The sequence below is a fragment of the Haemaphysalis longicornis genome, unplaced genomic scaffold, assembly GCF_048455015.1.
Source record: "Haemaphysalis longicornis isolate Haplotype H1 unplaced genomic scaffold, Haemaphysalis longicornis Haplotype H1 scaffold_14, whole genome shotgun sequence".
Classification (NCBI taxonomy): Eukaryota; Metazoa; Arthropoda; class Arachnida; order Ixodida; family Ixodidae; genus Haemaphysalis; species Haemaphysalis longicornis.
Window position 1 is genome coordinate 48,083,338 of NW_027526245.1, and position 23,838 is coordinate 48,107,175.

The window sequence follows — 23,838 nt, forward strand, 5'->3', positions numbered from 1 at the left end:
TCAACCTCACATTTAATTTCTAGTTGTGTTGCGCATCTATGCAAACTTTCACATCTTATCCTTTAGGCCCCGATGAGCATACGGCTGCCACAGCACTACTGATGCCCAACATGCCACCTCCAGACGCATCAAAGGAATGCAGTGCTGCGTGCACAGAACTTGTAGCAAAGCTCTTGAAAGAGATCATGTTGTTAAAAAAGAAGGTGGTGAAACTGGAGGCCGAGTGGAGGAAGCTTAAGTCCACCCTCTTGGCTGTCGACAGCTTAGACAACCGTGTTTTCAAATTCTACACTGGCTTGGCCAACAAAGGGCAGTTTGATGCACTGTATGATCTTGTTAAAGATAACGCTGAACGCATGATGTACCCCTGGAACGACCAGCCTGCAAAAGAAACTGGCAGGGATCGAGAGCTGTCCAAGCGAGAGGAACTGTTTCTTGTGCTTTTCCGCTTAAGGACAGGCTCTTCGACGAAGGAAACAGCAAGAAACTTTGGGGTGTCTGAGGCCACAGTCAGCCGCACATTTTGTGCGTGGATTAACCTCCTAGACAAGCAGCTCTCGGCAATGACCACTGTTCCGACACTGGAGCAGGTGAAGGAAAACCTTCCAGAATCATTCAAATTCTTTCCTAACACCAGAATAGTTCTTGATTGCACAGAGGTAAGGATTCAGAAGTCCACAAAGTTGACAGCACAACGGCAAACGTATTCACCGTACAAACATTACAATACGTTTAAAGCTTTGGTTGGCGTGACACCCGATGGCTACGTGTCGTTTGTGCCAGATCTCTGGGGAGGCCACACCAGTGACACCGAGGTGGTTCAAAAAAGTGGAATCCTAGAGATCCTTCAGCCAGGAGATGGCGTAATGGTTGATAAAGGTTTTCGCTTGGAGAATCTTGTGCCCCCTGGGGTGACTGTCCACATTCCACCCTTCAAAAAAGCGCCCCAGTTCTCGCGAGAACAGGTGGGAGCAACGCGAAAGCTTGCTAGTGCAAGGATTTATGTTGGAAGGGTGATCAGGCGCATTAAGGAGTACCATTTTTTTGACAAGGTGATACCCATTAACATGCTGGACATTTCCAGCAGCATATTTCGTACGTGTGCATTCCTTTGCAACTTTCAGCCACCGATAATGGAAGTGAGGGAAGATGAAGCATTGTAGAGAATGTGTACAAAGGGAGTGCGTAATTGATTGATTGTAGGGTGTAACATGCCGACGCAACGCAGGCGATGAGGCGCGACGTAGTGGCGGGTTCCGGAAAAATTTTGACCACCTGGGAAGATCTTTAACGTGCGCCGAAACGCCCGAAAACACACGGGCGTTTTTGCTTTTTGCCTCCATCAGAAAAGCGGCTGCCGCAGCCGGGAATCAAACCCACGTCCTCGTGCTCAGCCGCACAACGTCTTAGCCACTGAGCCACCGCGGTGGGTAAAAAGAATATGTATGGAATGTGTAATGTGCCTACTTTACGTAAAGTTTCAAGCGAAAGTTCCGAGGGGTGCAATATTCAATTTACTAAAAGACCCCAAAGATCAAACCACTCATTTATCCTTCCTGCACTTATCCTTCCTGGCTGCCAGGACCAGGAAGGACTTAATAACTATACTAAATGACTCGCAAGCGGCATGTCGAAGTTATCGGTGGGGGCGCATCCCTACACCCGCAATGACCATTCTGCAAATTATTGCAAAGCTACCTGATATGGAAATCGTCTGGGGTGCTGGGCAGGAATCCATCGACGGTAATGAGGCGGCTCACACCGCTGCCAGCGCTAGCTGAGACGGAATGTTCTCCACTGACACCAAACGAACCCACTTCTCCGGTATGCAGACGTCGTGAAAAATTATAGGCTCGCCAGAAGAATATTCCCACCATCTCATCCTCAATTAACCAGAGAAGAAGCCACCACTCATGGGCAATTGCAGACAAATTCCTATCCCCACAGCACCCTCCTCCATTCCATCTACCCGACTCAGTATCCCTCCCTTTGCTATTTCTGTCGAACGCCGGGCCTTCTGCACCACCAGGTATTGGAGTGCCAAACACCTCCAAATCTACCCCCAATAACCCTGCCCAACTTTTGAGTAGTAGATGCCTAGTCTGGTTGATCCGGACATAGGACACCAGCAAGAACTGGTCAAGCGGGCCCGGACGGCAAGTCGCAGCCTGGGTATCCCGGAATAACGATGCCCTCCACCGGGCGAGTGCCCTGCCATCAGCACACAACCTAAATAAATGTTTATTCTTCTCCTCCTCCTCTCTCACGTGGAAGGTCCCCTTTTCCCACGCGGGGGACAGTAGAAGCACCAACTTCAGGAGGTAAAGTTGCACGACCACGGTAAAATGAAAACCCTCCATCGACGCAGCGACTAGCTGAAGACCATACCCTCAGTCCGACGACCCGATCTATCGCTGACGTGACTCCCGAGCACGACGACAACAAAACGGCATGACGCGTACCTGACATGACCGAACCTGGCGCTGAGAAGACGACGACAACGACGCGCAATGCGGGCCCGTCAAAACGCACAAGCACAGATACGGTTCCGCGACGCAGCCGGCACTCGAAGAAGGCAGCGTCCGACGTACAGCTCTCCATCGATGGCTTAGAAATTGTCGCCCTAATAGACACGGGAGCCGACTACTCAAGAACGTTATGACCAGATATGACGGTCCGCACATACGCACAGCACGAGGCCACCTGGTGACGCCAAGTGGAACGTGGACATAGTGCGTCACCATAGACGGCACAACGTACACTGCGGCGTTCGTCATTTTGCCTAACTGCTCCCGCGACGTAATTCTCGGAAGGGACTTTTTGACGGACAATGGTGCAATAATTGATCTACAAGCCAAGTCCATAATATTTTCCTCCAATCACTGCATGACGCCGGATCCGAAGCCCGAACACCGTGCTGCTGTAAGGATCGGTGACGATCATGTCATCATACGACGCCGCGCAAGCTTGATTATCAGGGTCTACTGTGAAGATGTGGTTCCTGACGTAGATGCTATCGTAGAGGGTCAGCAAAGGCTATTTCTCGGCCGCGGTGTCTCCGTCGCAAGAGGCATTGCACGAATTGAGCAACGCCAATCCCACGTTTTGGTGACTAATTTCACTGACGAGTACCAGCATTAAAACAAGGGCGCTCCAATTGCCTTCCTTGAAGAAACGCAAGAATCATGTTACGTGATCGTGATTGCCGAATTTAAACGAGCACCCGAAGACACCTTCATGCTTCCGAATATCTTCGACGTGAATCCGGCATTAACGCAAGCAGAACGGAAGAAATGATTGGCTTTGCTGTGTCGCTACAGAGAGGGGTTTTCGTTGACCTTCAAACAAAGTGGGACACCCCTAGCGAAGCACCGAATAATAACCGAAGATGGAGCCCGACCCACCCGACCCTCACCGTACCGCGTTTCTTCACACGAGCGGTAAGCCATCCGGAATCAAGTCGACGACATGCTCAGCGACGACATTATACAGCTATAGAAAAGCCACTGGGCTGCGGCGTTCGTACTGGTGAAGAAAAAAGACGGCACATTAAGGTTTCGCGTTGACTACAGGCGATGAAAAAAATCAATAAAAAGGACGTGTACCCCCTGCCATGAATCGACGACATCCTCGACCACCTTTGCCATGCGAAGTAGATCTCTCCGATAGATCTGAAGACCACCTTCTGGCAAATTGAAGTGGGCGAGAGAGACCAAGAGAAGACTGCATTCATAACCAAGGACGGCCTATACGAGTTCAAAGTGATGCTGTTTGGGTTGTGCGGGGCGCCAGCTACGTTCCAAAGAGTCGTGGACACTGTTCTAGCTGGCCTTAAGGTGCACACCTGCCTCTTATACCTCGACGATGTTGTGGTATTCGCCCGGACTTTCGACGAACACCTTGCAAGGTTGGAGTCTGTACTCGAGGCCATTCGTACGTCGGGGTTAAGGCTGAAGCCTGAAAAGTGCCGTTTCGCGTACGAGGAACTCACGTTTTTGGGCCACGTGGTCAACGCCGCAGGAGTCCTGCCTGACCCGGAAAAACTTCAGCCATTGCCAACTTCCCAAAGCCCCAAGACAAGAAGGACGTGTGAAGATATCTCTGACTGTGTGCATACTACCGGCGCTTTGTCGCAAGGTTCGCACGCATTGCAGAGCCACTAACGCGCTTCACGAAAGATAGCACGCCTTTCAGCTGGAAAAACGCCCAAGAAAACGCATTCTGCGAGCTGCAACAACGGCTGCAAAACCCGCCCGTACTCGCTCATTCTCACGAAAACGCCGAAACACGAATGCACACGGACCTAAGTGATGTAGGCTTGGGAGTTGTCCTCGGCCAAAAGCAAAGTGGTTGCGAGAAAATAATCGCCTATTCAAGGCGTCGTCTGTGGAAGGAGGAGAAAAACTACTTAGCCTCTGAGAAAGAGTGTCTGGCTATTATATGGGCGATTTCAAAATTTCGCCCATACGTGTACGGTAGACAAGTCAAGGTTGTGACAGACCACCATGCGCTCTGTTGGCTCGCAAATTTGAAGGACACCCCTCGGCATCTTGGGCGGTGGAACTTGCGCCTGCAAGAGTTCGACGTTGCAATCGTATATAAATTCTTCAGGAATCACTCCGACGCCCACTGCCTGTCCCGCGCCTCTGACGATCCACTACCACAAGACTCCGATAAAGACAGCGCGTTCTTCGGAGTCGTGACTGACAGCGACCTGGCCACCCAGCTGCGTGACGACCATGATCTACGCGTCATGATCGACTACCTATAAGGAATCAACGTCGCCATGCCCAGGTCCTTCAAGCGCAATTTACATGCATTGAGCCTGAAAAACCTCGTTCTCGTGAAGACGAATTTCAGCCCCGGAACGAGAACGAATTATCTTCTTGTCATCACGGCAGATCTTTGTGACGAAATTTAGGAAGCGCGCCACGACGACCCGTCTTCCGGACATCAAGGCACAGCTCTCACAATTGGAAAAAATCAAGGCGAAGTACTACTGGCAACGCCTCACCTTCCACGTAACCCACTACGTCGGGAGCTGCCGTGACTGCCAGCGACAAAAAACGCCGCCTACGAGACCAGCCGGACTTCTGCAGCGGATCGCCGTCCCATCAAAGCCCTTCCAGCAGATTGGAATGGACGTTCTGTGGGTGTTTTCTACGTCACCATCCGACAAGTGATATTGCCGTAGCGACAGACTACATGACACTCTACGCAGATACCGCCCTCTTCCGACGGGGACTGCACAAGAAGTCGCGAAGTTCTTCATAAACCAAGTTGGGCTGCGACACGGCGTCCCTGAAGTCCTAATCACTCACTGCGGAACGGCCTTTACTGCGGAGCTGATGCAAGCAGTCTTACTCTACAGAAACATGGATGACCGAAGAACAACGGCGTACCACTTCAAACGAACGGACTAACGGAACGTTTGAGCAAGACGATTGCGGATAGGTTATGTACGTCGACTTTAAACATAAGGCCTGGAACGAAGTGCTGCCATATGTCACGTTTGCGTACAACACGGCTATCTAAAAAACTACGCAGATGACACTGGTACAGCTTCTCTAGGGAAGACGGCCGACCACGATGCTTGACGCTATGCTTCCGCAAGTAGAAGATGACGACCTCAACGCCGACGTCTAAGGATAGCTTCATCTTGCGGAGGAGGCCCGCCAACCCACTCGAGTTCGTACAACGGACCAGCAGCTGGTGGATGCCGGCCGCTACAACCTCCGACGCCACTTCGCCGAATACCACTCGGCGAACCGTGATGGGTTTGCACTCCCATCCGGCGACGCGGACTCAGTGAGAAGCTTCTGCGACGGTATTTCAGAACCTACCGGATTCTACGACGTGCCGGCCAACCTACTTACGAAGTGATCCATGGTGGTGATTCTGGCACATCACGATGACGCCGCGACCCGAAGTAGTCCACGTGGTTCACCTGAATTGTTAATGGGAAGGATGACGGACTTTTGTGTTGTTTTTTCGAACTGCCGTTTCATTTTAGATTTGGGTGGATGCATTCCTAGAGGGGGATTAATGCCGCGAACTAGGCATTGGGTTAGCTTGTTTATGTTTTCTTTTGACTGCCCGGCTTCGCCCGTCTTTGTTATCTGTCTCGCAAGAGAAGAGCGTGTTCTAATATTCATTTTTATGCCGCACGGGATATCTCAGTCTGATGCGAAGAGCGTTTCGCGGTAACGTCACTAACCTCGAATAATCTACTTTGCTCTAGAATGTTCTAGATGTAAATCGATGGTTCGAGGTAGATGTGCGCTGAAAGATAAAAGCCTGCAGAGCAGACGTCTCGGTATCCGAATCGCCGATGCTTGCCCGCACACGTCACTTTGTTCACTGCTGCTTCGCCGCCTGTGTTCTTTGTGTTATTAGGGGAGAACAAGTTCGCTCCAATAAACCTGTTTTCCTTCAAGAAAACTGCGTCGTCTTTGGCTTCATGACAGTATCTTCTCGTTTCTGCGCCCTCCTTCTTTGATACCACATCTCGGTGTGGCGGTAGCCGACACCAGCCCCCTCATGGTGAAATGGTGGATTATGGGCGGCTGATCGGTGATTGTATGGGCTGCTGATCGGTGATTGTTTCTTGTGGCCGCGCGTACTCTTACGTAAAATCGGCCAGCAGCCGACATAGTCACACTCTGAGGCAAGAGGTAACAAAAACTTTGCACCATCTTCCTGTAGGGGAACCCTGAGCAGTATGCGAAGCAGCCATGGGGTCGACTAAATTTCCCATTACTTTTCAGTTCGTCGCTTCCGTTGACGTTCAGCTTCGCGTGCCTTCGCTGTATCAGTAGCTTCTTGACGTAGTTGGAATGAGTGAAGGACATAAGGCACGTTCGTAGCACATGCTCCTGTCACAGTTTGTAGCGGAGTGGGAAGAGCACCACATACCACCCGTTGCAACCAGAAAATAGCGGGATCAAAACCGGGTGCCGCCTAGCTATTTCTTTTTATAGTGGACTGCGCTGACGTGAGCCAAAACGCTGACGGGAATAGAGACGCCTATGCTCTGTAGAGTGCGAACGGCGGACAACGACAACGAGGGAGGGAGGGACACAGTCCCGAGCACGAAATGCTTCACATGTAATAGGGACCCAATACGGCCGTTTGTATTCACGGGCAACCGCTTATCATGAAGTGGAATAACTACGGCAGAGTGGGTGCCGTGTGCAGAAATGTGGACTAAATATTCATTCTAATTGATTTATAACGAGTAACGGGAAGAAGAAACGAAACATTTAACCTTGCTGCTGCGTTGCTAATGCCTGGTAATTGCGTCGTAGTTGCCACTTCGCGCAGATGGCGGTGAGCAGTTTTGGATTCTCAAAACACATATTCATTGCATTCAGTCGGTATTTCGCACAGTGCTACGTGAAAAATGCCGTGGGTAAGTATACGAAAAGCGCATTGGGTTAATCGAGTGGCGGGTAGTGGCAAGGAGGGGCGAAGCGCGATGTGCAAACCTTTATCGGTGAGAGCATGGTAATACTCTGTGCTGCATAGGATTGGCGCGAGGTAACAATGGCAAATGAAAGAATCCCGTCAACAACAACACATATATTAGTGAAAGTAGCCAACGTCGATCCCTGAGCGTATATATATATATATATATATATATATATATATATATATATATATATATATATATATATATATATATATATATATATATATATATATATATATATATATATATATATATATATATATATATATATATATATATATATATATATATATATATATATATATATATATATATATGTATATATATATATAGGTATGTTTTTACTACGACAAAAACGCATTACTTGCTGGTCGGAACAGCTAGTAATAAAAACTGGCTACAACTAAACGTCTCAAAGTTAGCCTTTACACTAGGTACATAATTGTCTTGTGCACCAAAGCTATGATAGTGCTGCTGCTTCCAGAAGACCTGTCTGGACTTGCCGGTACCCATCATCTAGAGACGCTGACTGAACAGTTCAGGCTAAAAAACACCGACTTTGTTGTCGCCTTCGCAGAAAAGCCCAGCCCGTTTTCCTACAGTCACTTGGGCAGACGACCGTTTTAACATAAGATACCTTGAGCACATAACATATGCAGCGAACGCTAAGAGTATACTTAGTTTGCACTACTTTTTGACGAAACAAACGAGTCGTCCATCCACCCAGCCAATCGTCTCCGCTAGGCGACGAGATGAGTGTTTTTTACGAGAAAAAACTGCGATTGTGAGGAACTACTTAGAATCTAAATGAGAAATAGCTCCTAGGGCAAGCAAAGCAGAAATCGCGGTAACAATCGCTTCCGCGGATAGAAATTCAGACACCAGTTGCTAAAAATCGTCACGTCGTGCACACTAGTGCACGCGTTCCACTTTAATGCACAGTTTCTAACAAAACTGCTGTCGGGCCACGGCGCGTAGTGTTGACGTATTGGATTCCTTGTGTACTGTCGTCATAGAAGTCGGTTGTTGCTTCCCTGCTGGGGCTGCCTTTTCTTTCTCTTTGCGACGCTATTGCAGCAGCTATTCCTTTATGTTTGCTGTTTTTCGCCAAATATTGTCCATTGTATTCCCATGGCTGTAAAATTTTGTACAGTTTTGTTGTTTTGGCTTCGCGTGGCGTTCGAAGAGGGCGCACATAGTTCTGTTTCCTCAAATCCTTCTATACCAGCGAGTCTGTTTATTCTTTCTTGCCGACACAAGTGAGAAATAAGGAAGGCAAGGAAGTTCTTTGTCTCAGATAAAATAACAACTTTGATGCCTACCCGACTGTCACAGAAAATAATAAGTTGCACTTGCGGGCAAGGACAGAGAGCATACATATTGTGTGCCAACTGAAAACCTACGCAATATATCAAAAGTGGCGAAGAAAGCTATCGTACATCGGCTTCCCATAACAATGCTGCTGCTCGTTGCCCCATGAGATCAATAGATGGGTTGTCTTGATCTAGCCGGCCATGCGCTCCACAGGTGAAAAAGTAGCAGTTGGCTGAGGTTTCATTCTCCCTAGCAAACAATCCGCACAAGCCGAAACAGGAAAACCTTAACGCTCCCCCAGTTTTTGAGAAGCGTCGCACAGAAATACCACTGTGGCCTCTTACATAACACAAAGCTCAGGCGTTATGTCTTCGGGTAATTTTGCACCTGCATAGTCACGCTTCGTGTGGCTTTTGTCCTTTCGCATGCCTGAAGAGATAATAGAAGCAAAGCAGAAGTTGGTAAAATTGATTGATTGGCATCCGCAGAAAACAAGTTACGGTCTCCGCTATGTCTGTACCTCATAAATAATCGCGTAAATTATAATACAATGAGGCTATCAAGCGCTCACACAAGACGACCTCAACTGCGGCTGAGCGGATGTGCAAGCAGTCGCGTGACGAACAGAACGAGAACAGCGTAAACAAGTTCTTAAAGAAACCCAAAATGTTTTGTTTCAAATTCGCTTTCTTAAAAGGTCAACAATCGCAGATGTACGGCAATAATCACTAGCTGCCAAGCCGCGTCGCTGGTAGGTGTTCTGGTCATGATTCTAGGTTCGGTAAAGTCATATATCTATTACCTCCTAGTCTACGTCACCGCGGCAAGTAGCGCATCCGCCTTCTACGGTTCCGCTCTTCTGTGGACAGTAATTTGCGCCTAATAGAACAAGTGTTTTGATGCCTCACTTAGCGCTGTCTGCCCAAACGAGGTTGCATCCAGGCAGGGGGCCGAATCTGATGTGTGTGTTGTAGTCGCGTTCGCTGCGCGATGAAGTCCGACGACGTGCTCGCGTGGGTGCCACTGTGCTTACTTTGCTGTAATTATCACTAGTGAAGATTCAACCCCGCACCGGGTATGTAGTGTGTGCGTAAGTTTCTCTTTAAACCTTCTCGCCTTGTGCCGCAGTAAAGTGACTTGTTCACCCAAATAAATCCAAGAAGCTAGTGCTACCCTTCTGACAAAGAGGACGCAACTGATCACCTGTTAAGTTCCAGCTTCGGCCTAAAACCACTTGCGCGACGAGGGTTTTCTTCAAAACCACTTCTTGATTGTCTTGGAGTTCAATAAAATCTGTGCGTCAAAGAGAGCATTTTGGTTCAGGGCGTTGCGTGCAGCTATGCGTCCTCTACGCTTCTTACATAGGCCAAATGATATCTGTATCTTTTTATGCTCGGGTTTCATTCCATACTGGCGCCAAAGCATTTGGGGGCTCGTAGGAGCTCTAGGCTCACTTGCGGCAACGGACTAATAGGCAACTCGTTTCACAAAACGTTAAAAAGATGGCGATATAAGCGTACCATTTCCCTACAAAAATAAATTTAGGGTTGCACTCAGTTTTAACTTAAACTAACAGATGGTACCCCGTTGTTATGCCGAGTGCAGCAAACCGAAGAACACCCGAGTACTCATAACGAGAAAGCAAATCAAAATACCGCCCCTGTGGTCGCTCTCACTGCGGTGGCGCTGTCCCCTGGAGATTTTGTCTTTAACGTATAAAGCCGCGCGGCACAATCACAATGTTTAACCACCATCTCACGTAGCATACAGCACCAAGATAGACACAAAGACAGTAGGAGGTAACGGAAGTGCGGGGCCGGCAAATTGTTTTATCGTGTGTGCTCAGGGAGCGACCAGTGGCTCCTGCAGCCTCGATAGTTCGCTGCCTATGTTTTAGTTTTTCTGCTAGACAACAGCGCCGTCTTCCTCGCTTCGGGGAACGTTTGACGTCACCCGAAACATGGTAAAATGACGTGAAAAAAAATGCATGTTTTAAATAGCTAATTTCTCGGCACTTCAAGCATCTTTCGCCGCCGAATAAACGCTGAGAGGAATTCGCGGTAGGTAAATTTTTGTCTGAGCCCAACTTGCTAAAATCCTTCAGTGTCCCTCTAATGTTCAAATCCGTGATATGCAACCCGAGACCTAGTTGCCCATTATCGTCATCCATGTAGCAGAAAGTGCCGAACCCAAGCATAGCAAATCATCGGTGGCCGAAGTGTCCAAGCTTGGCAATAACTCGCCCGCAACTCCCGCCACTTTGCCACGGAAAGCACCCGTGCGTTGTAGCGCCTGTAGTGTTAAACGCATGCTGATTATTAAAAACAGTAGTACCCCGCATCCCCCTTAACATATGCACCTGTGAAAACATTTACCCTAAATTTGGAGCTTGTTAGCTCTCGCGCCTAAACAAAACGCACTTTATTTATCGAGGTCACGTTTCAGGACAGGAGCATTTGGTTCGTTCTTGAAAAAAAAACAGAACTGCATTTCATAAAAATCTTCTGCACACAGTAAAACTTACTATAAAAGCGATTTTTTGCGTGGATTATTAAGTAACCAAGTGAAGCCGCATTGCCGAGAGAAATGACTAGCATATATACACGGTTAAAATACCTGGGTAATGTGGGTGACTATTGCAGTGACCAATTATTGACGGCTCACCGCCCGTTCCACCCGCCTTATCCCCTCGCCGGCGTCTTAAAATCTCCCGCCACCCCCCTACCTAAGGCTCTGTTAATTGCCCGCGGTACGCATAGGTAGGGGGGTGGCGGGAGATTTAATTGCCCGCGGTCGCGAGACCGCCAGCTGCCATTGCTACCTTCTGCGACAAAGGAGGAGTAGTTAAAGAGATGATAATTCCCAAAGCGTGTGAGGAACGAAATATACTCCAAGGGCAGAAAAAGGTACCAGATCGAAACTTAGAACCGCGGGGAAAGGAACAAGGATTCCGGCCATGCGCCGGCAAGTGACTACGACAATGGCACGACGCTTGATTTTGTTGTCTATCTTCCAGAGTACGACACGCTCATCACCACGGCCGTCTTCGAGCCGCGAGACGGGCGATCAGCGACGGCGGCAGAGTAGGCTGGTTCTGTGTCGCACTGCACAGTTGGCTGCGAACAACGACGTCTTGGGATAGTGGGGGTGGAATTTACGACGCCTACCAGGCGCCAGCCGATCTATTGGACACTCAGGCTGCCCACGCATCTTCCGCCAACGTATAGTAGACTTCAAACACACGTCACCGACACCAAAACTCACGTCACAGGCACTGACAGTAGAAAAACGTCGGTTAAAATGCTAAAAAATGACTCCTGAGTCACGAGACGTCTAACACCTAGGCCATGGAGAAAAAGAAAAAAAGCTGAAGAGCATACCACATGCACGTAGTTCGCCGCCCAGTGTTGCGTTAGAACACAAGAATGTTCCAGGCCCAAAAAACGCGATAAGAACTGGCACGCTTTTTCTGATAGCCTTCATTATAGTTTCAATAGACCTTGTTTCGTGACGCAGTGCACTACCCCGCTTGGTAACTAGTTTTTATTGCACTGTTAGGCACAAATTATTATCGTCCTTCCTGCCCTCCCCTTTCCGCTGCGCCTTCTGGCCATCCTTTCTAAGTTTGATTGTACTGTTGTACTGTTGTACTTTATGTGCTGTTGGCTGTTTACCTCCGACGGGCGTGTTTAAACTCGATAGGCACGCTTGGTCGACCGATGCTTATATCGCATGGCTAAAGCTTGAGGGATATTGAGGGTCATCGGAGAGAGCGAAGGTGGCGCTTCTGTTTACCTGACTTTATGGGCGCCTTCATTCATTTATTCATTTCATTTATTTATACTGCAGGCCAAGATGCTGGCCCATGCAGGATGGGCAGTACAGAGCAAGAATTCAAAGAACGCATGAACAGGATGCTACCTATAACATGTCACAAAAATGTACAAATACTTGACTTAGCACAACCGCGACATAAGAACAACACAATAAATCGCAGTGGGGCAAAACACCTTGCCCCAAACGCACAGCACTAATATAACAAAACAGCAGGTAAATTTTCCTATAACGTATAAGTGGTCACAAGCCTAGGTTTAGATTATTCTAATATATGAACGCCAGTTCATGAGCGCTTCCCGCACCTTAGCCGCTGAATCAAAACCAGCGTTTGTCTCCCCGTCTCCACTTGTCGGGGTAACTTAGTCGCTAAGAGGACGGGTTCTCGCCCCGCTTCTATTCCGACCCTGGTTCAATCCCTGGCAATGCAAATTTATTTATTTAAACTGACTGGAAGTTTCGTCTGGCGCACGCCACGAGGAAACCGTTTTTCTGGTAGGTGCAGAAAGCTTTGCCTTAAAAAAAACGAACGACCCCTGGAAGAACTCGAATTAGCATCTTAACACGAAAATAGCAGTTTATCTCAAGTCTATGTCCGCAGAAGGCGCTTGGTGCAAAATACACTATGTCAAACTGAAAACGTACCCCTGGCTGATTCTAGTACTTCCTTGTGTTTGAGAGGCCTTCGCATTGATAACGCCTCTTCCTGACTCGCTGATTTTGCAGACGAGGCCCACGATGCTATTATTACCAAGTTAGGTAGCCGGAGCGGCTGTCTTTAAGCGACTACAAGCTATCCCACATGCCTATCTCAGCGACAAAAGCCAGGGCAGTTGGGCCGGAGCCGTGTTTTGCTTGGGGCTTGGGCTATGAGAATCACGCGGGCTTCACATTTTGTAAACTAATTTTCCACAAACATTCTCAGACTTGCAATTCTTGTTTTAGCTCGAGTAGGCGCGATCCAAGCGTTCATCTATCAAAGCCTCCTAAAGCAGCTGTCTGCAGCGGTCTGTATGCGCCATGGAGTCAGAAATCGCGACTGCTGTTTGGTTCCTTTTGTTGGCCGCTTTTTTGAACGTTTTTAAGTCAGCTAGATCAGCAGCGGACGACGTTTTTTGCGCCGCCGCTCGTCGGGCGCGCGCCTCAGTGCCGTTTTCGTCTTTTTTTCATCACAAAAGCACTGAATATATTCTGGCCTTAACCCTTTGATGCCCAATGTTGCTCAGGAGCAACAACTCAAACAATATTTTTCCGCTCGCAATTTAAACGTTTTTTGTTCGATATTGACCCGTGTATATTCGCATACAAAGCTTCCATACATTCAAAAATAAAAAAAACAGGGGGAAGCATGTAATTCCGTGTGCTAAAACAAAATTATTGTTTATGCGTGTCAACTTGCATCGAACCGGGGTGCTCAATGTGCTTCTGATACGTGAACAAAATTCTGCAATTTCGTGGTTCTTACAAATGATATCAAAACAAACTTCACGTTATTTTGTTTACTTAAACCACAAATTATGCTGATCAAGCTAAATTTCTTGTTCAACTGATATATGGACAGCCAGTGCCCAGTCCATCATTGTGTCCGTGCCAATCAACCACATACTTTTGGGACATCATATTTGTGATGTAGGAAGTTCTTTTCGATAATAAAAACGTTTTCACAATGTTAAGATAAAAATAACAGTTATGGGCTTGACATATTAATTGGGCTTTTGCTTAGACTTCAGTGTAGCGAATGTGTGCGCAACCGGCACGGCCATCACGACTGTTGTCCACGAGTGCAGGCTATTTGCTTCTTCTTTGCTTTCGCAACGACCTTAACTCCATCTTTGTTGCGATAAGTGTGTGCATCCTTTATTGTTTATGGGAGTGATAATTATTGGACATCACCTTGGAAGGGCATGCGCTACTACGTGCCTTTATCGTTCCGATCAAGTGTTGCCACGTTAACGGTGATCTCTGGTATTTTTTTTTTTTCCAAACTTGGCCAATCCTCTCAAGTGGGTATGTTTGGGGTAAATAAACGCTCTCGCTGGGCATAAAGAATGGTTTCAAACATAATTCCTCGAAAAATGCCTGCGTCGTATTCGGAAGGAGACACGGAGTAAGGCCCGATCCTGAAATATATCTAAAGGGAACCCAAGTTGTGTTAAAACGGAACACAAGTTTTTGGGTGTGGGGATGGACCAAAAACTTACATTCATCTCTCACATAAAAAAACTGGAACAAAAATGTCTAAAAGCAATTAACAGTCTGAAAGTCATATCTCACCATTTATACGGTGCAGATGAACAATTCCTGCTGCGCCTTTATACCGCTCTGGTAGGGTCTCATTTGGATTACGAAAGTGTTTTCTCCGGGTCGGCCGCAAAACAGGGGTAAAAATGCTCGACCCAGTGCTGTATTTGGGGCTTTGCCTTTCGTGTGGCTATTTCCGTACAAGCCCTGTCCGACGCCTGTACGTGGAATGTGACTAATGAGGCCTGGAGTACCATCGAACTTACGTTGACCTTTTATATGCTTGTAAAATATATCAATCGACAACCATTTTTTAAAACCAGTTTTTATGCATACTTCTACATCATATCTCTTTTTAATTCGCCCATCTGTTCCTGTTCCCTTCTGACAAAGAGTGAGAAAGAAGGCGCCTTTACTTAATGTCTCCTTTTAAAACATCTTGAAATCATCTTGCATTGATTCTATAGCACCATGGCACCTTCGCAGTGTTGCGCGTGACTTGTCTTTTATCCAACTTGATAAAAATAGGGTACCGAGAAATACGATCCTGCTGAACTTTCTGTCACTAGTGTGCACAATTTTACAGCGGCTCCTCCAAAACTGCCTTCGACGTGTCATGTGCTGCTCACGGACCAAATTTTAAAGTTTCTGAATCCATGAATGTAACTGGTAGCATCTTCGCAGCAGAGACTTATGGAATCTTTCTTTCTGGGAATCACAGTGTGAAATGTCAGATTCCCAAATCCACAATTTACACTGATTTACTAAGAGTTCTAACGGGCATTATCACCCCAAAATAAGTCCAAATAGTATATCATTTTTGTTGTTTACAGGACAATTATGTCGGCCTATGGTGCAAACCTTTAGGTGACTGTTTGTTCGGTCCCAGGCCACTCAGAGATTGCTGGATTGAGACAGCAGGCGAAATGGCTGTTGCTGCACTCACAAACATGGCGCAAAAAACAACAGTACCCGAAACCGACTTCAAACCACACGTAAAACAACAACTACGTAAAAAATAGCAAGAACTTTGGAGTGAACAGACAGACAAAATACCGCACATTGTAAAACCACACTTCGGACTGTACACAACCGATTCACACAACAGACACACAGGAGTTGCCTTGGCAAGGTAAAGGATAGGCCACACACATGTAATACACTCCCACCTGCTCACTGGATCCCCAAGACCCATGTGCAGCGGGTGTGGAGACGGCCTATCCGTAATTCACACTGATTCAATGCAAAGTACTTGACACAACACGGCGCAAACACTTCCCACAAATAAATACACGACATATTCCACGACACCCGTCATACTTCTTAGGAGAATAGCCCATGTTTTCACTCAAAGGCGTTTTTAAGTTTCTTACCGAGGTAAAAGTTTCACATCTCATTTTTTATCATGCATCTTGACAAGCCGGGCGTTACACCAGTCATCTTCATTAAATTGTGTTTTAATTGGCTTATTTTTAATCAAACTTTCAACTTTTACTTTCATGCCGCTCTCATGAAATAACTTTTGTTTGGCGCTCTTTGCCCTTAGTTGGCCTTGCGCCATTAAAATCCATGCATCATCCTCATCATCATTTGCGCTCTTCGTCCTCCGGTCAGAGACACGCATCTGTCTCATTGCGATTTCAAACTGCAACAGCTGGTAACGGTGGTAGCGCTGTTATCAGCAGATAGTGCAGGTTGTGAAACAGGAACGAGTGGTGGTGAGAGGTGCAAAACGCGTGACGGGGCTTTAGCGGGCGGGGGATAAACGGTGGAGCTGAGTAAAGCGGGATCGCCGCAATGAGAACTGCGGATAAAACACATTTTCAGCTTCGCTGTAAATTATTCTTTTTTAGATACGACTGCATCTCATTCAGTCACCTTGTCCCTCCATACGGCGTTGTTTTCCGTCCACACCCCTCCCCCTACACTATAAAAAAATAATAGTTAGCGGCGCCCGGTTTCGATCCCCCGATCCTGTGGGCGGAACGCGAGGTAGACGGTGCTTTTCCCACTGCCAAAACCGAGACAGAGTCAAATGCTACGAACGCGCCTTATATCCTTGACTTATTCAAACTACGTCAATATGCTACTGATACAACGCATCATGGGGCAATGATTAACACTTGCAGTAAAAGAAAAGAAGCTCCCACTTCCAGTAACAATGATGGAGTAAAGGTCGTTGCGACAGCGAAGCCCCAAGCATACCACTTAGAGAGATTGGCCAAGATTGGCCAATAAAACATAATAACACATAATATTCATACGCGTTCCCGACACGTTTCACGTGATTTCAGAATCAATCCTACGGAAACACCAAGTGAACCCCACGATGCGTCGCATCTACACAGGGTTCCCCTCGCGAGGAGGTGGGCGCAATTTTTAAGAATTTCTAGAGACGTGCCCAGCGGAGACGAAGCCTTTGTTGTGGACACATACAAATCCAGGTGAGCGGTCAGCAGGAACCTCTGCGTAGTAACAAGCTCACCCATTCTCAGCAGGAACCCATCCGCAGTAATAACCATAAATATAAAACTTCGTATTTAGCGGTCGGCAAAAACGTAGAGCTTGAAATTCGAGACATTTGTTTTGGTATGCATGTCTGCCCGAACGAAGTTTTGCAGCCAGGCTTTCCGCCGTACCTGTGTGAGTTTCTTAGTCACGTTCGCTCCGCGTTTAAAAATCGAAGGCGTGCTCGTTGCATGTCTGCCCGAACGAAGTTTTGCAGCCAGGCTTTCCGCCGTACCTGTGTGAGTTTCTTAGTCACGTTCGCTCCGCGCTTAAAAATCGAAGGCGTGCTCGTGCGGGTGAAACTGTGCTTACTATGTTGGAAATACCACTAGTGACGATTCAATCCCACACCGCGTATAAAGACTGTGCGCGGGGTTTTTCAAATAACTAAAGAAATGCGGACTGAATTGAAAATGTTTGTTCCTGTCGATCTATAAGAAGTGACGGGAAGCCGGAACGCAACATTTAATCTTCTTGCTTCGTTTTTAACCCCTGTAATTGCGTCGTCGTTGCCATGTGCGGCATATGTATCTGGACAGTTTTAAATTTCCAAAGCACATGTCATCACATTCAGTGGGTCTGTTACATAATGCCACGGGAAATATATCGAGGTTAATTATAAGAAAACCACACAGGGTTATTCGAGATGCGGGTTATGGCAAGGAGAGGCGTAGAGCGATGAACAAACGCTTTTTGGTGCGATCATCTTAATACGCTGGGCTGCACAGGATTCTCGCGAGGTAATAACGGCAAATGAAATATTTCAAACCTGTCAACAATAATACAAACATTATTGAACATAGCAAACGTTGCCCTTAAGCGTTATGAACATGTATATGTTTAACAGACTAGAAAAGCGCATTATTTGCTGGTGATCACAACTACAAATTAAATACTCTCGCTGCAGCTAAGCGTCTTGCAGTTAGCTTTTACACTTTTTACATAAGTGTCTTGTTCACCGAAGCTATGATAATGCTGCCGCTGCTCTAAGATCCCGATGCAGCTCCCGGTACTGGACATCTAGCAACACTAACTGTAGGAGTTCAGGCTAAGCAACACCGAAGTTGTTTTCGACTACGAAGGAACTACGGTCTGTTATCCTATTCTGATACTTACACAGACGACCGTTTCAAATTCGATTCATAGAGCACTTAACATATTCAGCGAAGATCAAGAATATGGTTATTGTACGCTACTTTGTGCAAAAAAAACGAGTCCTCCGCTCACCCAGCCAGCCGTCTCCACTTGGTGACGAGATGAGGGTTTTTTACGAAGAAAAAAGCTATGGTTGTAAGCCACTACTTAGAATCGAAATGAACAATAGCCCTAGCGTAAGGAAACCGGCAATCGCATTCACGGTCGCTTGCACGGATACAAATTCAGACACCTGTTTCAATGATTCGTCAAGTTGTGCACATTACTCCACGTTTTCTACTGCAATACACATATTTACCAAAACTGTTGTTGCCCTGCACGGCCTAGTTCTAACGTAGTCGATTCCTTGGGTACTGTTATAGGAGTCGGTTGTTCTATCCCGGCTGGGGCTGGGATTCTTTTAAGTGCGGAGAACCTTACGGCCCTACAAGATTCATTCGAGTCCGTGCGCATAGCATTTACAATCGCAAAAAATCCAACTGGCACCGGCAGGATTCGAGCACGTGTCTGGTAGACCAGACAGAGTTAGTGTCAGTCGTCTTAACCCTTAAGCTACGACCGTGAATTCGTCCCCGGCAGTCGTCCCCGGCAGCCAAACGGCATACCCATCGCCTGTAAAGGCGCGGGTTACCTCAGTACCTCCTAATGTCCGTTCGCGTCCATCCACGCGCACACCACAATCAAGCGAAAATCAAGCGAAATTCCATTTCAGCCGTGAGTTGCAATTTCAGTTAGGTAATAATCAAGGCGCAACTCAAGCTCGAATCAAGTGACGGTCGGGGCGCGAATCGGATGTCACCCGGGTCGCAATTTCGATCTCATTTAGGGTCCCTGTACTCCCCACCCTCACCATCATCCACGGAGTGGAGGTGCTGCCATTTTTCTTTTTGCGACGCCATTCCAGCAGTGAGTCATTGGAAAGCACAGGAAAGGAGCAATGGGGTGGGGGACTAGCCGTTTGTGCACTCACATTTAGGGCGTAATGACTGTGGAAAAGTCCGTGTTTCCTACAAAGACGCACTTTTAGTCGGTTTTACTGAGGAGTTCATTAGTTGCCTATTCCACGTCACTATTGTGATAATTGTGTCAATGCACGTTATGCACACGAATATCGGAAAACGTGCTTTGAAGGTGTCGCGGCACATGTGTGAAGATACGAGAAGCTAACGGCAAACGTAGCTTAACAGGCTGTCCAAAAATGGCCGGTGTTGGCATGTTGTCATCCCACCGCTGACAACCCGTTCCTGCGTACGGGAAAGCCGACCTGAGCCAATCTCCGTCGCCTCCAACATACGTTTTGCAGCGTGGTTTGAAGGGAGCGGTAAGCGAATGTTGCAGCCGTGAAGAAGTCCAGAAGCCGTAGGCAAAACGTAACTTGTTTACTTCATAGCGAGTGCTAATCCGAAGCCAAAGAACAATGACCCGACGGGCGAGGTTACAGTACAGGGGTCGAGCAGAGTGACAGCATTGATTCACTGTTTAAACAGGAATGAACTACTGCGCTTGGGGTTGCTTATTTATACCCAAAGCACCAACGGTCGAAACAAGCGTTCCCTCTAGATTTAGCCCACGTCACGAACAGCACAGACACACACAACACTATTTCCAGAGTTCGTGAGCAGTCGGTAGTAGCGACGCACGCTGAGTCCAAGAGAGAGGAGTGAGGAGGTCTCCACAACATCTTCTGCGTCCCTGGGACAAGTCTCCGCGTGTTGCGTCGGCCGCCATGGAAGTTTTATCGCGCCGGTAGCGAGGCGCCTGCTCCAGACGTGTAGCGACGCGTTGAAACCGTCGGCTGCAAGCGTAAGTCACCGGTAGGGGGGGGGCGGGGGGGGGGGAGGGAGGAGGGAGGGGCTGCTTCAAAGGCGCACGTAGTGGAGGCTTCGCCGCACAGCTGAGGAGTATTGAACGAAGCCCAATTGCGGGCTGATTCGTGTCACCTCCTCTGCCGGGGGTCCGAGATTCCGATGGATAAGCGTCTTCAACCGCTGTCCTGAGGAATGCTTTCGAAATTAAGTGCTCGGCAGACGTTGACTCCAGGCCTGGGCTGTACGACACCCTGCTGGAGTTTCTCTGGGTCGGTCACTGGACTCCCCAAGAACGTCTCTGGCTTGGTCAGGCAAGCAAGAGATCAACACAGAGAGACACAACCGCATCGCCGGCAAGTGCGAAGAGAAATCTACACGGAAGCTCTACCAGGCTTTAGTTGCGATAAAATACGCTAATAACTAACTTAGCTAGTTATATCTTAGAACAGCAGTACTTTACCATATACACAAACTTGAAAGGTTACATTTCGCGTGATTGGAAATGTCCCACACAAAAAGAAATCTATCCTAAATGGCGAAAGCTACTTCAGGAAAAACTACCAATTTGAAAAAGTCAAGCGTCTACAGGCCACTTCTCGCGCTGAGAACTGGATCTCAGCTCTTGTCATTGCCCTGAGCTTTCCCCATGTTCATTCGCACTTTAGGTGCACCCACTCTCTGAAAGCTGCTGCGACCGGTCGAGAGGACATCGGCTTTCTTCCGAGACGTATCTCAAGCGCGCGGAGAAAACTGCTTTATTTCCACCACTCGAGCAAGGCGTGCGCTTTCGTTATCGGCCGCTCCGAGGTACGCTGAGATCCGGCGCAAAGCGTGCGTGTGGCGCTGCCACTCGGCAGGCCCGCATAGGAAATTTTGCCAAACTTTTTGGGCCACTGTTAGTAAGCGAACAGCAAAGGGTCTTTTGCTGTCGTTTCCGGCTGTCAAGGCTAATCTAGGTACGGCCAGCCCGGTCTCAGAATACGGCTCAACCCCAGGCGACACCGCAATCGCTACGTCCTCGGCTGGCCGTTGCCTGACATCGAGTATCTGAGTTTCACGTGGAATGCTAGCGACTCGCTCAGTTGCGGCGTCATCGTTCAGCTTAGCTGCACCGTAAAAAGCTCTCAGTGTCTCGACTGCCGGCTCTGCCCCAGCGTAGCTCGGTTCTGAACTCACGTCCGGAGAAACACATTTTGTTTCAACGGGCTCTTGTTGCCTCCTATCTCTAATGTCACGGTTTAGGCTTTCCCGCGGAACGTCGTTAGTCTGCGAACTGCGGGGGTTCGGGTCGGTAGCCATTTTCAAGGCCTCCCGTGAACCTGAGCACTCCGAACACTACGACGCTGAAACATCTTCACTCACAGTAGCGGCCTTACTCACACTGTACTTAAGCTGCCCTATGTCGTTAGCCTCCGTAAACGCCCCATACTCGCTATATATCTGAGTCTCGCCATTCCTCTCAGAGGTGGTGACACTATCGTTACTTGAGTGCTTCCCACCGAGCTTTCCTGATTCTTTCCTCGGCAGTTTCTCGAAATTGTACCCCTTGTCGCGTAACAGCGGATCCTACCTTTTCGAGAATAGGTACATGTATTCTGGAACAAGTTGTGGGGATTTTGCCGCCTGCGTGACAAGTTCACAAAACAGAGCTCCGATGCCGACTTTATCAAACGGCAGGCGCACGTTTCGTGCTGCTACGGCCTGCTTCACCCAAACACACTGTCTCGTCAGCTGATCCGGTTCAACGTACGACGGGTGGATCATTTCTACCGTCGCCGCGGAGTCTCCAAGAACACGGCATGGTTTATGGTTGACCATGAGCTCACGCACGTACGGCTCCAGAAACTGCCTGCTGTCCTCACTCTGATCTAGCACGTGAAAGACAAGCTTGCCCTTTTTGCAACTCGCCGCGAAATGACCCGTCTCTCCCCAGTTTGTAACTCGCAGCCTGTCTGCGCGCTCCAAAAGCTTTTTTTCTGCGCTGCTCCTCAGCCTCTGCGCTCTTTTCGCTTTCCCGGCCAGTTTCGCTATACGCGAAAACGACTTTGCTAGCTCCACCGTCTTCCTAGGGAGCTCTGCCTTTCGGCCCAGACTTATCAGGCCTCGGCCTGAACTCTTATGGGCCGTCTTTCGGCCCCTGCGCACCTCGTCATGCGAAGAACTCGTCGGCTAGCTGAGCAGCATGATCCACAGTATTTACCCCTAGCCTTGCACCCAGAGTCTCAGGGGTTCCTGTACACAGCGGTAAAACTGCTCGAGACCGAAGCACTAAAACTACCTTGTCGTGCTCTCCAAAAGCGTTTGCCTCTTTGAGTGAATCTTCCATGTTAGCCCTCAGCTTATAGGCAAACTCCGAGTAAGACTCGCACTTAGCCTTCTCGGCTTCACGGAACTTCTGGGGAAACGCCTCTGCTGACAGCCTATAGTTACGCAGCAGACTCGACTTGACTTTTTTGTAGTTCTCCACCTCCTCCTTTGGAAAGCGGGCCATCACGTCGGATACCTCATCCGGCAAAGGCGTAAGCAGATTTTGCGGCCATGAGTCTCGGCTAAACTGGGCCCTCTCGCACGTACGCTCGAACTTGACTAAAAAAAGACTGATGTCTTCTGCTACCTTGTAGGGTCGCATTAGGTCACTCATTCGTAACGTAGGTGGCTCAGTCGCCATAGAATGCACGCTGGCGCGCTGCTGTCACTCTCACGCCTAGGTCGAGATGCCTCGACCTTGAGACGCTTCCTCTCCAGCTCATGGTGTCACTTTCTTTCCTCCTGCTTGAGTAGGAGTTTCTCATGCTCTCGTCTATTTTACTCCTGTGGTTCCTGTTTCTGCCTCAAGACCTCCTGTTCCCGCTTTTTTGCCTCGCGTTCCTGTTTCTGCCTCACGCGTTTCTCACGCTGGCGCTCAGCCTCTGCCTCTGCAGCCTGACGTTGTGGTAATCCGGCAATAGTGGCGGGGGACAATCGTACGGGATGGACATGTGCCGGCTGAGGATGAGGAGGTGGCGCGGGACGAGCTAGGGCGGGACATGGCGGAATCGGCTGGGCGACGTGTGTGCAGCCGGATCGGCTGAGCGGTGTACCTTGGCGTAGCGGGACTCCAAGTAAAGGTGTGATCGAGGAGGCTCAGTGTCCTTCTGGGGAACCGCGGCCGGGCGCTAAGACCCCGGTACCACATTTGGGTTCTTGCACCCGGCCGCGGTTCCCCAGAAGGACACTGAGCTCCCTCGATCACACCTTTACTTGGAGTGCCGCTACGCCAAGGTACACCGCTCAGCCGATCCGGCTGCACACACGTCGCCCAGCCGAGTCCGCCATGTTCCATCCTCGCTCCTCTCGCGCCACCTCCTCATCCTCAGCCGGCACATGTCCATCCCGTGGGATTGTCCCCCGCCACTATTGCCGGATTACCACACTCTCCCCCCCTCCGAAGAAAAGGCCGACGCTGGCTGCCCTCGGCTGCAGTCGTCGGCACTCTCGAGGGACTCCCACGGCTCAGCCCGGATAGCA

General features: G+C 48.6%; 1 protein-coding gene across 1 annotated transcript; it reads left to right on the forward strand.

Annotated features, from left to right (window-relative positions):
• The first annotated feature begins 110 nt into the window (after positions 1-110).
• LOC144164888 (uncharacterized) lies at positions 111-11,872 on the forward strand. The gene is made up of 2 exons (XM_077695130.1): positions 111-1,095; positions 11,802-11,872. The coding sequence occupies exons 1-2, from the start codon at positions 111-113 to the stop codon at positions 11,870-11,872; spliced, it is 1,056 nt and encodes a 351-aa protein (XP_077551256.1).
• The last annotated feature ends 11,966 nt before the right edge of the window (positions 11,873-23,838 follow it).

Excerpts from the sequence above, each read along its gene's own strand:
- LOC144164888 (XM_077695130.1), top strand. The coding sequence starts at position 111 with ATGCCACCTCCAGACGCATCAAAGGAATGCAGTGCTGCGTGCACAGAA. Across the intron at positions 1,096-11,801 it reads CATTTCCAGCAGCATATTTC|AGTACGACACGCTCATCACC; the intron begins GTACGTGTGCAT and ends TCTATCTTCCAG.